General features: G+C 46.4%; 1 protein-coding gene across 1 annotated transcript in view; it reads right to left on the reverse strand.

Annotated features, from left to right (window-relative positions):
- Window positions 1-7,065, reverse strand: part of LOC147903801 (phosphotyrosyl phosphatase activator (PTPA) family protein) — a 28,059-nt gene extending 20,994 nt beyond the window's left edge. Inside the window, exon 1 of the mRNA XM_087401383.1 lies at window positions 5,882-7,065. Coding sequence (XP_087257509.1) covers window positions 5,882-6,999 — 1,118 coding nt within the window. The 5' untranslated portion in view covers window positions 7,000-7,065. The remainder of the gene's footprint in view (window positions 1-5,881) is intronic.
- Between the last annotated feature and the right edge of the window lie 8,031 nt (window positions 7,066-15,096).

Here is a 15,096-nt window from a genome sequence, read left to right on the forward strand (position 1 = left end):
GTTTGTAAGACGGAGGCTTGCCCGTCCATGCCTGTTCAGGCACACCGCCACATAGTCTCTTGTTTGGTGACCTGTTAATAAGGTGCACAGCTGTCTTTACAGCTTCAGCCCAAAATGTGTGGGGCAATGCAGCATGTGACAACATGGATCTGACTTTCTCTTGAATGGTCCTGAACATTTTTTCAGCTGTACCATTCTGTGGAGGATCATATGGTGCAGACAACACCCTTTGAATACCCTTTGCCTCACAGAATTCTTGAAATTCTTTGGACAAATACTCTCCACCATTGTCAGATCGTAAGGCTTTCAGTTTTTTGCCTGTCTCATTTTCGACCAGTGCAACAAACTTAGTGAAAGCCTTGAACGTATCACTCTTCTTTCTGAGAGTGTAAACCCACACTTTGCGGGTGGCGTCATCTATGAATGACAGTATGTACTTTGAACCTCCTAAAGAGAGTGTAGGCATCTCACACACATCTGTATGTACTAGCTCCAAGAGCTGTAATTTCTGATCTGACCTTCTCTTATGAGGTATTTGTACTTGACGACCGTAGAGACAAAATTCACATTTCTTTAAATCTGAATATTTTAGACTCGGCAAGTAACCAAAATGAGCCAATTGCTCCATTCCCTTAATACTCATATGGCCAAGCCGGCTATGCCACAATGAAATCTTTGGCAGCTCGGTGGCATTTACATCAGAATACGGACAATGTCCAGCATGAAGTGAGTACAAAGTATCAACCTTAGGACCCCTGGCAATAGCCATTGCCCCTTTGCTGATTTTCCATTTCTGACTGCCAAAGGTGGTATGATAACCATCGTCATCCAACAACCCTGTGGAAATCAAGTTTTTCTTCACCTCAGGAACATGCCTGACCCCTTTGAGCATTAACTGCTGGCCATTTTCAAGCACAAGCCTGACATCACCTATGCCAATGATAGAACATGCATGGTTATCACCAAGAAAGACCACTCCCTTTTGCCCTCCTGCATATCTGACAAACAGATTTCTGTAGGATGTCACATGAAAGGAAGCACCTGAATCTATAATCCAGGAAAACATATCTGATCCATCACCAGCATGAAGTGTATGAGCCTCCAGTGAAGAGGTGAAACATATCTCATGTCCACTGTCACTGTCACTAACATAAGTAACATTCAGCTCCTCTTTTTCTTTGCCCTTAGACTTGCCTTGAGCCTTGCCTTCTTTGGCTCTCTGGTCATTCTTCTTTTGAAAACACTTTTTCTCAATATGTCCCTTCTTGCCACAATAGTTGCATACAAGATCACTCTTAGAGCGGGACTTGCTCCTCTCTCTTTCTTTGTCTTTTCCACGTGTTTTGGACCTGCTGCGTGCATTCAAAGCATTTGACTTCCCAATAGCATTGTTCTTTCTGTTCATCTCTTCCTGTAGAAGAGCACTCTCCACATCTGCAAATAACAGAATGGCTTTTGAGTTGCTGGTAGAAGTCCTGAATGTGTCCCATGACTCAGGTAGAGAACATAGGATGAGTGTAGCTTTCAGCTCATCATCGAGCTTCAACCCCTGGTTGATCACCTGGCTGAATATGCTGTTAAACTCAATAATATGAGTGGACATAGCTGTCCCCTCCTTCATTTGAAGACCAACAAGCTTTTTTAGCCAGTAAGCTTTTCCCGTGGCACTTTTCTTGGCATAAGTATCCTCAAGACGTTGCCACATCTCCCACGCAGTAGGTTCATCCCTGATGCCTACAACCAGTGAATCAACTGTAAGCATAATGGTCGACCTGGCCAAGCCGTCCATCTTCTCCCACTGCTCATCAGTAACGTTGGAGGGCTTAACACCCTTCTCCTTTATAGGCTTGTACTGGTCCTTCTGCATCAGCACATTGTAGCATTGTGTCCTCCATATGTCGTAATTTTTAGCTCCTTCGAGCTTCTTTATCTGAAACAAGGACGACACGTCGCTGCCGGAACTCATGGTAAAGAAAGTAGAGTTTGACTCCCTGTAGTCGTGCAATTAAGCACTAGTCACTCCAAGAAAATTCCCCCGCAGCGGAAGTACGATCAAAAGTGAACTTGGTACTGTTTCAGTGGCACAAAACCAACTGAATATTTTTCTCCCACTTGCTGCAGAAACAGTACAGCAAGCTGTTCCTGTCTTTTTTCGCTGGCGAAAGTGCGGTACAGCTGCGTCAAATCGCTCCAGAAAAATCCAGAACTGATATAATAAAAAAAAAGCAGTACTTTTTGACTTTTCTGATAGTCAAATATGGTCAAACCTGCTGTTTGACAGTCCCGGACTGTCAAAAAACAGTAACTGTAAATCTCTGATTTTTGATGAAAATCCCTGATTTTAGACCTCCATATGCTTCATAAACTTCCCCCCCAACTGAATTTGCAGTTTGGAAGTAAGGTGGCTCAAAAGCCCTTTGAATGCATGAAGAAAATCAGGGATGTGACCTCCAATTTGAGAGATTGACCTTTGACCAAACACTGTAAGTCAAATTTGCACTTTCAAAGCATAATAGTGCTCCACAAGATAGCCTGATGCATGTAGAGTGCTCCCACTTGACAAATTGCCGGTCAGGCTACAAAAGCCCCAAATTTGAGTAAAGTCAAACTTGGTCAAAATCGACCAAATCTGTACCAAATGTGATTGTACTTGCAGCAACAAGCTAAAGCATTTGTCACAAGCATAATAGCATCAAAAGCCCCTTGAATTGGCAGCACATTCCGTGCATTGACACAGTAAATGGCATCAACTGCTACTGCTCACACAAGGCGTTTGACTGCAAATCCATTGAGTTGCATCCAACAAAGCATACACTGCAAGTATCAAGTACAGATCTGTCCAATGCATACTCTCAGTGCCACCACTGTGTACAATCACTGGCCAGGTGATAAGACCTGTCTCAACACTGTTTGCGGCATAATGCCTCAGTGTGAGTGTAAGCCCTGCCACAAGTAGAACACCTTGGCTCAAATGCCAGTGGCGAAAGACAATGTTTTCCCGTGAAAACAGATAAACAGAAAAAAAATGTTCCTCGATCTGTGGTACCCTGACTGTTGGCTGTACGTGAAAGTCAAGTACAGCAGTGCTGTACCAGATTTCGAGAGAGAAAGGGGGGGAACTGGAGCTCGACCGCGCCCAGCTGGAGCAGCCGCGCCTTGCAGCTCTTGCCTGCGACCTTTCAGCCCTGGCCTGCGCCGTTGCGCCTTGCAGCCACGCCTTGCAGCTCTTGCCTGCGACCTTTCAGCCCTGGCCTGCGCCGTTGCGCCTTGCAGCCACGCCTTGCAGCCTTTGCATCGTGCCTTGCAGCCGTGGCCTGCACCTTGCAGCCGCCGTTGCAGCCGCGCCTTCGCGCGTTGACTGCGCCCTTGCAGCCGCGCCCTGCGCGCTTGCAGCCGCCGTTCGCGCGTTGCCTGCACCCTTCGCGATCCGTCCGTACGGTTGTACGGACGTCGTACGGCCGTACGGATCGGTCCGTACGGAAGGGGTAGGATAGGGAGAGGAGGGAGTGGAAGTGGAGGGAGAGAGAGAGAACCCGTTGGCTCTGATACCAGTTGATAGATTGTGAGGGAGAGAGTAGGGAGTAGGGAGACTCACTGCACACACACACTAGTGGGGATAATCACAATGAGTGAGTGGTACCTCCCCAAGTACACACATATATATTATGGATAAGGTAGTAACCCTTAAGTACATCTAAGTACAAATGTGTACTTAGTGTACTTAAGTGTCCTACACTAAAGTACAACATAAAGTACTATTTACATAGGGTGGCCAGTGCCTTTACCCCAACACACCTTAGCGAGCCCTTTGCCTCAGCCCATAGTGGCTTGTATGAGGTACTTTTTTTATCGTACCTTGTCTCATAGGCATGCGAGGCCTTCCGAATATATTAACACGTCTTTCTTACTTTCTTTCTCTCTCTCTCCTTCTTGCTATTATGTCCCCTTTCTCTAAATCTACCTCATCCTCTTCTCTACAGTGGTATCAAAACCTTTTCTACAGCTCTGATTTTCTCTGTGAGAATGTTCTTTCCATCACCATACGTGAGTTCTTTTTGTCTTATTTTCCATCGCATCTATTCCCAGATATGATTATCTCTTGCTAGAGTTTGTAGTACCTCAAGATTCTGTCGCCAAGCTCAAAGCGCCAATCATCGAATGCTCGATCATAGACATAGATCCGTGTTAAGTCAAAAAGCTCCTCTCTAATGCTATCCAATTCATTGAACTGGATTCGCGTCAGTAGTATATGACAGAAGCAGCACGATTTTGACACAACAAACTTCTTTCAGGCTTTCAGCACATTCTGGTGATATCCTTTATTCCAGCATCTCATCAAGCGACTCGGACATCTACTTCTAGCACAAATCGTCGAAGTTCTCCATCAGCACTATAGTTTGATGCAAAGCGGGTTTCCGGTGACCTCCAGTGCACTACCATTATTTTCGACACAGTTTCGTCAAAGTCAAAAATTTTGGAGTCCATCATAAGGCCAACCACCAATACATGTCATCAAGCACTGGCTCTTGAAAACGTCATCAAGGCTAGTCACCAGTACACATAATCAAGGCCGACCACCTATACACGTCATCATTTACCATGGCTAATGTACTTTCGGCTTTTGTGCTATAGCAATATAGAAATACTCCATCCAAAGGGAAGGTCTGTATTCATTTTTGTTTATGCTCCAAAATTGTTTATGCCAGATAAACATGGAGCTAGCACAGTATCTCCACACTTTGTCACACCACAATCAGCTGCCACAGTGCCCAGCTGTCATCTTGATGCCCATTGCCCTTGCAAAAGACTCGCCTTTAGCTGCTCTACCACTAAACCACAGTATTGTCACAAATATAACTAACCACGACATCAAGAGGCCGTGGAAAGTGTGATGTACTAGCTATAGCAGTGAAGAACTGCCAACAACAGAAGTCTAAGAAAAGCCCTCTTACAGGGATACGAGGCAGTTAGTTTGTGACTTTGATGTTTATCTTGGCAAGCATATAGAAAGTTCCTTTCAGAGCGGGTCCCCAATTGTACCCCATTTCATGACTATGCTTTCAAATGCAATGCATGTACACAGCTTATGTGATTTCTTTAATCACTGCTTAATTTCAAATAAAAGGGACCCAGACATCGCCCCCAAAAAACTGAGGTCTCTGCCTATGAAAAAGGGGCAACAGCTCACCTCTCTTGATCACCTTGGCAGGCCCCCAGCCCGCAAGAACAGGGCGTATCAACAGCCAGAAATTTTCTACTACAGCCCATAGACATGTGCTCCTCATGCAGCATCATTAAACTTGAGAACTTGGACCAGATGCCATGCCAAACTCTCTTTCCTTTCACGTTTTAGGTTTTCAATTTAACTCTTGAAGCAGTCCAAGTTTTGCAATCACAGCACCACAGGTTGCATGCCTGTTCGAATGTTCAACTTGGATGGCTGGTGGAGATGAGCTGATCGCAAGCACCTTTTAGTTATATTATGCTTATAAATATTTCACACTTTAGGGAAATTGTGCTCAAATAAAAGGCTTGATGATCTCTGAAGTCCACAGTGGTATACGGTGGGACTGCTTGACATGGAATCATGCTGCAGTTATACCATGCCATCATCTAAGCTTCATGTTTATCGGGTCATCACATGGAGATAATCCAGATATTAGAGCCAACATTTGAAAAGCCTAGATTGCATTAGGTAGCACTAAGATATTGTTAAATCTGGACATATAGTTTTGCTGCTGCATCAAGTTCCCATGTCTGCTTTCTGCCTCATACCTTTCTCAAATCATATTGAAAAATACACGATGCATACATAAAAGCATGTCAAATGCTCAAAAAGTCAAATCAAAAAGGGAAACAAGAGCAGTAATAGAAAACCTACCAGCGGATTAGTGACCCGAACAGAAAATGTTGCATGATGGGAACCTTTTCGAGTACTTCGACCTTGTACATCTTTAACATGCCAGTATTTACCTTGTTCCATGAAGGTACTCCAGATATGTCATCTATCATGGGCGAATGTTCTGCAAGATGGCCTTTTTTCACCTTCTTCACAAAATTAACACATCCTAGGTATAAATACTCTTTCGAAAAATTTTCCAGTATATCATCGTTGTGTATAGACTTTGGTTTCATATACTTGTGATCAATGAGCTGAGCCGATCCAAATATGAAAGGTAAAAAATGATAATCATCAAGGCCCCAGACCCCGTGAGAACCAGCAGGTTCCAACCAGTATGTGATTTGCAGCTTTCTCATCAGTTCAAGATACCTTACAAAGACTCTGGAGACTAACGCTTGGTAATCGTCCTCGTTGACCAGGCCAAGCCTGGCTAGACAAAGCAACCAAGCTGCGAAATTCGCTTCGTGTCCAGTGCCATAATCAATTCTCATGGCATTCCCAAAACTATCAGCAAAGTACGGAAAAACCTCGCTGACTGCCGACTCAAGGTCCGGCGGTAGAATTTTGAGCATCATGGAGGGGCCTTCTTCCTGCAAACGGCCTTGCCAATCGCGAAATGCAGGGTTCCCATACCGAGCGGGCTGCTGCAGCGGGGGGATTTCGTCAACCCAAGCGCTCATGGACTCCAGGATGTGAACCGTGGTCCTGACGAGGAGGGATTCGTGGCAGTATTCGGAGAGCTTGTGGCCCTTGATGGAATCGTTGAGGGCAGCGATGAAGCCAAGGAAGAGGCGGCCGGAGTCGGAGGAGTGGAATTTCTCAATGTCGGAAGGGCTACTGATACGTTTCTTGGGGATTTGGAAGGAGTGAGGGGGGGAGGAGATGGGGATGGGCAGGGGTTGGGGGATGGGAACGAGGGAGGCATGGGAGGAAGAAGGAGGCAAAGGGGCAACAGCAGGGGCACGGAGGGGTCTGTAAGCGGTGGGGGGAGAGCTCCAAGAACCGGGGGAAGGGGGAGAAGGAGGGGGAGGCCAATCTTGGGAAGATGAGAGCTCCTCACGGCTACTGTCCTGCGAGCTTCGACATGGTTCTGCCATAGCCAAAAACCTTCGAGCTTCTTTCAAGCTTTCTGCTGCACAAACAGCGTGTGCAGACGTTACTTGTATGGAGAGAGAGACCACACACACACACACACGTGTTTGTCCCTTTATAACTAAACAAGATTAGTTATAAAGATTCAACCAGGTTCAATTGACCTGCCCTATAGTTTTGTTCTCGGGACAAAATGTTCTGTCAGGTACGGAACACTAGTGGGGGTTTTGTTGCCGGAAATGTCTCACATGCATGCACAAGCGTGAGGCGGATTGGGCGACATGTGGAACGGTGTACGTGCGAGTTATCCCGCAAAAGGGAACTCAAAAAATAAAGCCCCCAAAAATAATTTTCACTTTGGTTGGAGTCCTTCACTAAGACCTGCAAACGGCAGGCCAAAAAGTTTGGGTGTCTTGAGTTCCATCCCGAGGATGGACTTCTCACGCCCTGCCTTGTGGTCTGACGTTAAAAAATTCTTCAACGCTGCCTATCAGCGTGGGCAGCGTGCGATTTTCCTTCATAGTTGTCCGTGTGCATGGTGTGGGTGCACTCTATTGAAAACAAAGGCTCGTCTCCAATGTGTGTGTGTGTGTGTGTGTGTGTGTACACACACGCACACGCACGCACACACATACACATGTGTTCACAGTAGCGACAGTTGTGCATCTGCCATTGTCGCATCCGGGGAAGGAAAGACATTTGTTGCTCATCAGCGTATGCCACGAGCAATGTTCCTTTTGTAGTTTGAAAATAAAGACATTTGTAGTTTGGGCGCTCATCCACCTGAGTAGCTGTCAACATTCGAGGAAGAAAACTTTGTAGTTGGTTGTGTGTGTGGTGGGTGTGTTCTATTAATAACAACAGTTTGGGCACTCGTCCACTGGAGCAACTGCTGTCAACATGCAAAGATCAAACTTGATGCTTGTTAGCATTGGCCACAAGGAGTGTGCTCCTCATAGTTGGTCATGTGTGTGTATGTGGGTGTGACTTCATGTAAATTCTCTCAAATATATAACTTTGCCTAGTCACAATGAATTTTAGAGCACCATGAGTGCACACCCGTGGCTTTCTAATGACCACGCGGGTCATCCTTAAGATTAAGGGTAGCATGGCATGGTTGCATTCACAAGAGTTGCTCATAACTATGCAATGTACTATACCACCTACACTACAATGCAACTTGACTTGTAGCTCACCCATTGCCGTGCATTTACTGGGTGCAGTCCCTCCTGTTGAGTGGTACTTTGCACATTGCCTTTGTAAGAATTCGCTTGTTTAGTTCGTTGAAAGACTCCCCTTATTGAATTTGTGTGGCCCTAGTGTGACAACATACCATCATAATTGAGGATGAAGCTAGTCACAGTGTCTTTTGAAAGGGGGTTGTTAATAATATGGTAGAGCAGCATGATAGGACATACAGACCAAATAGACCTCCAGCGTGGAAGGTGATGCATAAATGGTTGCCGCTTATGGTCATATGAAGAAGTGGTCTAATGTCAATCCTTTTTTATCAATTTTGTGGAAGGTGGTTTGAGGATACAATGCATCTGATCTAGCAGTTCCAAGAAGAGGTAGGTGGTGCAAAGTACAAAGATGTTAGGAAAATAGGTCTTATGCCTCACAGGTAGAACTACCTGAAGAGCACCTGTCTTGAGCTACCTACATGTTAGTGAGATTTGGAAAAATCCTAGGAGCTAAGCCAGGAACTGGAAGATATTGCCTCCAACAACTTAATATCGAGCCAAGGGACCACTCTATGTCAGCCTCATCTGGAATCTCAATCCTGATCTCATACTCTATACATGGTCCTTTACAAGATGATAGTTCAAGTTTGGAAGACTCGATGAGCTTCGGCACCAAGATGGGGGAGAACCCAAATCCTGGAGCCACTATGGCTCCTAACTCTAGCTTGATTAGGCCCCAATCCCCCACACCCTTGACCAGAGCCTCACGACTGAGGGAGTTATTCTCTAATTTTATGGACGGTTCGTCTTGTCTCCTTCGCCAGGCAAACTAGAATATCTAAAGAGGAGCAAGGTCCTCCACTAACTTCTACATCAGATAATGCTCAAAGTAAACCCATGCCTGCCTCAACCATGGATCGTACAGGACCTCATGTTCAATTCTACGAGGGTGAACCATCCTTTACCAGAACCTCTGAGCCCTCAGTACTAAGATTTTGGCCACCGAGTCCTGAAGGGCAGGGAAATGAGCATATGGGCTTTGGGGAAAATACCCTTCCACATGCGATGGCCCCTCGTCCCAATCTATACTAGCTTGGTAGGACCCCCAAAGGGCACTCCTTTTCCTACAGTTGCACCATGGCGACCAGTGCCCAATGTAGCAACACCTAAGGCCTAGGCCTATGCTGGTATGGCCAATACACTCAAGCCCGCCATGCGCGCCGGCTCTATTTAGGCCACCCAATTATGGTACCATGCTAGCCCCTCACGCACCTCCGCTTGCACGACAGATGGTACTGACAGATGACGTAGTGCAAGCACTAGGAAGGGGGGCCGCATCGCAAGTTGTTATGGGGAGAGATACTAATGCTTCAAGAAGCCATCTAGTCACCATCTCCAAGCTCATAACGAAATTCTTAGAAGAGGGAGATCCAGTGTCGCATGTCGAGAGGTTTGAGCAGATTTGTGAGACCTTCGGGGACATAGGTGACTTGGACAAAGCTAATGCATTTGGGCTGAGCCTAAATGGTAAGGGAAGACAATTGTATAAGGCTCCGACCACAAAAGAGAAAATCAACTGGGAGATGCTTAGAAAAGCATTCATAGTGGGATTCACCCCCACTAGTCCCAAATGGAGCCCTATTAACCAATTGTATGAGGTCAAGCAGAAGGAGCATGAGACCCTACAGGAATATATCGTAGAGATTAAATGCTTGAATTCCCACTGTGAGCCCCATGAAAGGATGAGAGGTGAATGCTTATTACCATGCTTTCTCATTGGGTTAAGGGATGCGAAGCTGCATGATCATCTGTTTACCACCGTGAACCCCACATCGTTCCAGTTGTGCAACAAGACCACTGTACTCTTGGATGATGATGTGAAGGAAGAAGTCCCTTGTAGCTTCGTCTGATGTGGCTCATACCCACAAGACTATTAGTACACGAGAGGCCAAGGAGAGAGTCCAATTCCTAAGGAAGGAAGCACAGATGATGTGGCCACCGATCTTTTTGAACCGAGTGGCCCAACAACTCAAGGGAGGATTAGCAAGAGAAGGCCCCAACAATCCTCACCTATTCCCAAGGAGAGCTAATGTGTGGTGTGGACTATGCACAGGCAACCATGTGAGAAAATAATACAACATCTGTGCTCAACAGATGACAGGATCTCGTACGCAAGAGAGAAAACAAGATAGTATGGAGAATCAAAAATTTGATTAATGTAGAACTAATACAATAGATGGCACTGCCTCCCAACCGTGCGCTCCTATGAAAGAAGCTTTGATGGCATGCTGGAAACAGTAGAAGACAGAGGCTGGATGCTAAGGAATCAGGGTTGCTGTAGCCAGTGATGAAATGGGCTTCACGGGCTTGCTCTTATATAGCCACCAGTCGTAGTCAGTTAGGCTCAATTGGGTGACCGACCCAGTCCGCCCAAAACGAAATAGGCCACCGACCATACGATAGAACCAGTGCGCAAAACAGAGCAACTAACCTACGATCTCCGTTCAGCCCAAAGCCATCCGAGATCATCTGAGGCTCCAAACGGGCCCCGCAACCCGAGAGTGGATTGTCCCGAGAAATGCTCCGTCTACCCTCAATGCGGTCAGTCAAGGGATGCCTTCCCGCACTTGCATGTAGCCTAGTTGGTGGTGTGCCACCTCTATCTGAAGCCGTCCAGCCATCAGGCCACACATGGCCCCCATCTGGTGTCCAAACCAGGACCTACCGGATAACCGAGCTACTCAAATGCCTTCTCCTCATATGGGGGGCTTACAAGTAGAGTTAGCTGGTTCTCGCGTAGTTACACGAGAGTGGAGCATTGATATCTAACACCCCCCCTCAATGTCCACCTGCAAGTGAACTTACTTTTTCGGCCCAATGCCAAGTCGATGAAGATGCCTCTCCAGCAAGTCTCTTCCAAGAGCCTTCATGAAGATGTTCGCAGCATTTTCTGTAGTCGGATAGTATACCAAGTCGACCTCTCCATCCATGATGAGCTCACGTACAAAGTGATATTGAATCTCAATGTGTTTTGTGTGAGCGTGGAACACTAGGTTCTTTGCAATCGCCATGCAACTCTGATTGTCACATGATAACTACGTAGGCTTGTTCTGCACTGCACCCATGTCCCCCAAAATCCTCCTCAACCACACTGCCTCGCAAGAAGCAAAGCATGCAAATTTGTACTCGGCCTCGGTAGAAGAAAGAGCAACTGTGGGTTGCTTCTTGCTGACCCATGACACAACTCTAGATCCAAGTGAGAAACAATAACCTGTCACTGATCTCCTGCTATCCATGTCTCCTGCCCAATCCGAGTCATAGAATCCGGTCAAGATGTTGCCCTTGGTATAGGTGATGCGATAATCAAGTGTGCCTTTGATGTATTTCAGCACCCGCATCCCTACCCTCCAATGGTTCTCCCGGGGCTTATTGGAAAATCTGCTTAGTACACCAGTCGCAAAACTGATGTCCGACCGTGTGTTGCACAGGTAAATCAAGCTGCCCACAAGCCTTCTGTACTTCACTTCGTCCACCAGTGGTGATGAATCCTCGTTTGAGAGCTTCGCGTCAACCTCCATAGGGATACTAACTGTCTTGCACTCAGCCATGCCAAATGCCTTCAGTATCTCTCCAGCATACTTCAGCTGTGAAATGAAGATCTGTTTCGGCTCCTGCCAAACTTCAATCCCCAAACAGAAATGCATCAGTCCGAGATCTGTCATTTCAAACTCTCTTCCTAGCAAATGCTTCGTCTGCGAGATCTTCTCTTCATGGTTCCCTGTTATGACAAGGTCATCCACATAAAGGACCAGGATCATACACCTGCCTCCTTCTCTGAAGATATACAAATTTGCATCAGATGGGCTCCGCCTGAACCCGTTTTGCAAAAAGTAGGCATCAATTCGCTGGTACCACGCTCGTGAAAAAGAAGTGAAGTGCTTGGGCATTTCAAACTTTTAAAGCTATGGTTGAAAAAGAAACAGGCCTGCAAATAAAATGCCTATTTCAGCCCGTAAAGTGCCTTCTTCAGTTTGTAGACTTTACCTTCTGAACCGGGGATCTCAAAACCTGGTGGTTGTTCCACGTATACCTCCTCCTTGAGATCTCCATTCAGAAAGGCAGATTTCACATACATTTGAAACACGGGCCAACTTCCCTGGGCAGCTAAAGCCAAAACACTGCGAATTGTGGTTAGTCGAGCTGTGGGAGCAAAAGTATCTCGATAATCAAAACCATGTATTTGTGCAAATCCTTTTGCCACGAGCTGAGCCTTGTACTTATCCAACGTGCAGTTGGACTTGTACTTGGTCTTGTACACCCACTTGGTTTTGATTACCTTGCGTTTTGGTGGTCGATCCACAAGGTCCCAAGTGTTGTTCTTCATTATGGAGCCATACTCCCACTGCATAGCCTCCATCCACCTATCATCGCCCTGTGCCTCTTCAAGACACTTGGGTTCATCAGCTTGGATCACTTCTGTCATCAAAGCATAGTTGACCAAGTGTTCCTGCGCCCTTCTTTGCTCCTCTAATCTCTTGGACCGGCGGTGTTCGGATGGTTCCTCCTCAATGGGTGGAGGTTCTCTACTGTCCAAAAGCTGCTTTACCCACTTCGGGAATGGCCGTTGCCGTTGTGGTTCTACAGGCTCTTCTTCATCTTCTTTGTCTTGAATCCTCCCAAGCACCGTTGGGGGAGTTCGGTCTGCTGTTGGTGGCGGTACTGGATGGATATCCTAGTCCTGGTTGTCTGGGAAGGAAGCATCCTCCTCCAATTGATGCGGCTGTTCTGAGAAGACCACATCGCGACTTACAATTACCTTCTTGGTAACAGGGTTTTAGAGACGGTAACCCTTCGCCTCTTCACTGTAGCCCAAGAAAATACACTTCCGGCTCTTCGGTTCCCATTTGGTCCTGCTAGCATCAAGGACATGCACAAAACAGTCACATCCAAAAACTCTGAAATGTGCAGCTGAAGGTTTCTTACTAGAAAAGGCTTCCAGTGGAGTCATCCCGTTCACAGCCTTCGTGTAGCTATGATTTAGGATGTAAACTGTAGTGTTACATGCTTCAGCCCAGAAAGTCTTTGGCAAATCTTTCCCTTTCATCATACTCTGGCCCATTTCGCAGATGATGTGCATCTTGCGTTCTGCTACTCCATTTTCTTGTGATGTATGTGGCGGAGGTTTCTGCCTCTTGATTCCGTGACTTTTGCAGTAACTTTCGAATTAAGTTGATGTGAACTCTCCACCTCTGTCTGATCTCAACTTCTTCACCTTCCTCCCCGTTTCTTTCTCGACCATTACATGCCATTCCTTGAACCTACTAAAAGCCTCGTCTTTAGTCTTCAGGAAGTATATCCATATCCTTCTACTATAGTCGTCGATCAATGTCATGAAGTAGTAGGAACCACCCAAAGCTTCCGTCTCCATCTTTGCCGTGTGAACGAGCTCTAGAGGAGCCTTTGCCCTGTTGACCTCTTTAGGAAAGGGATGCCGATGCTGCTTGCCCATCATGCAAGCTTCACATACATCGAGCAGATTTGAAATTTTTGGTAGGTCTACAAACATTCCACTTTTATGCATCTCCTTCAAAGAACTAAGGTTTAGATGACCAAACCTCTCATGCCACAGCTTAGTGTTCTTCACATCCGCTTGAGCACTGAAAGCTTAAAGTTCGTAAATGTTGTTGCGCCGTGTACCTTTACCAACGACCTTCCCTTGAAGATCCAGAATCTATGCACCATTCTTATCGAATTGAACTTTGAGGTCCCGATCCGTGATCGCGGAAACAGACAACAAGTTCCTCTTGATATCTGGCACATAAAGAACATTGGACAACTGTTTTACAACTCCATCTGACTTGAGAGCAATCGTACCCTTTCCTTTTCTAGACATTTTGCATCATTGCCGATTGCTACCAGGATGTCATTCCCTACCGGCTGTAGAGAGGTATACCAATCCTTCCGACTGGTCATGTGGCGCGATGCACCACTGTTAATGATCCGCGGTTCATCCGCATGTACATGAACTGCCTCTGTGCAAATCTCCTCAATTGCGATGAACAGCTCTATTGGTGCTGCCTGCGCGCTGTTGTTGGACTCTTTCTTTACTCCGTTCTTCTCATTTGCAATCTTCTTTCGGCACTCATTCTGCTTGTGCCCTGCCTTGTGCACTTGATCTTCTTCTTTCTCTTTTTATCATCAGAAGAAGATGGGTTACCAGAGTCCTTACCCTTACCTTTCTTTGATCCGGTCCAGAAAGCTAAATCTTCTCTAGTCCTCATCTTTTGACGCATCTCCTCCTCCAAAAGCATCGCGCTGAAATCCTCAAAGTTGAGGGGTGGATTTCTGTTCTGCGTATTCAGCGCCGTAACAAGATCGTCGTACTTTGGTGGGAGAATCCATATGCACCTTCGTGCTAGATTCTCACTGGTGATGGTGATGCCAATCGCAGTCATCTGATCGCGTAGATTCTTCACCCTGGTAATGAACTTCTGTGCCGCTTCAGACTCAAACAACTTCTCGTTCGCGAGTTGAGTCTCCAGATTCTGAATCTGCATCTGATTCGTGGTCTCGTACTGATTTTTCAAGACCGTCCATGCCTCCTCCGCTGTGGTGACATGTTGAATTAACGCCATGACGGAATCACTAACACTGCAGACAATAGAACACATCGCATCTGCATTTCTTCTTGTCCACACAAGAATCTCATCTGCAGTTGGTACTATCTGTTGTCCTGCATTGGCTGGATCCGGTCTCGCAACCGGCCTCACATCCACCCCAGTAGCAGTGTCCCAAAGCTCGTATGCGCTTAGGATGGTCTTCATCTTGAACTTCCAGAGTGGATAGTTAGAGCCGTCCAACTTTCCGCTTTCGCCGAACGGTGGGATTCGCAGTCTTGCGGGCTGGGCCATCTCTCAC

The sequence above is a fragment of the Dipteris shenzhenensis genome, chromosome 3 (assembly GCF_047967505.1).
Source record: "Dipteris shenzhenensis isolate YYH24624 ecotype China chromosome 3, Dip_SZ_1.0, whole genome shotgun sequence".
Lineage (NCBI taxonomy): Eukaryota > Viridiplantae > Streptophyta > Polypodiopsida > Gleicheniales > Dipteridaceae > Dipteris > Dipteris shenzhenensis.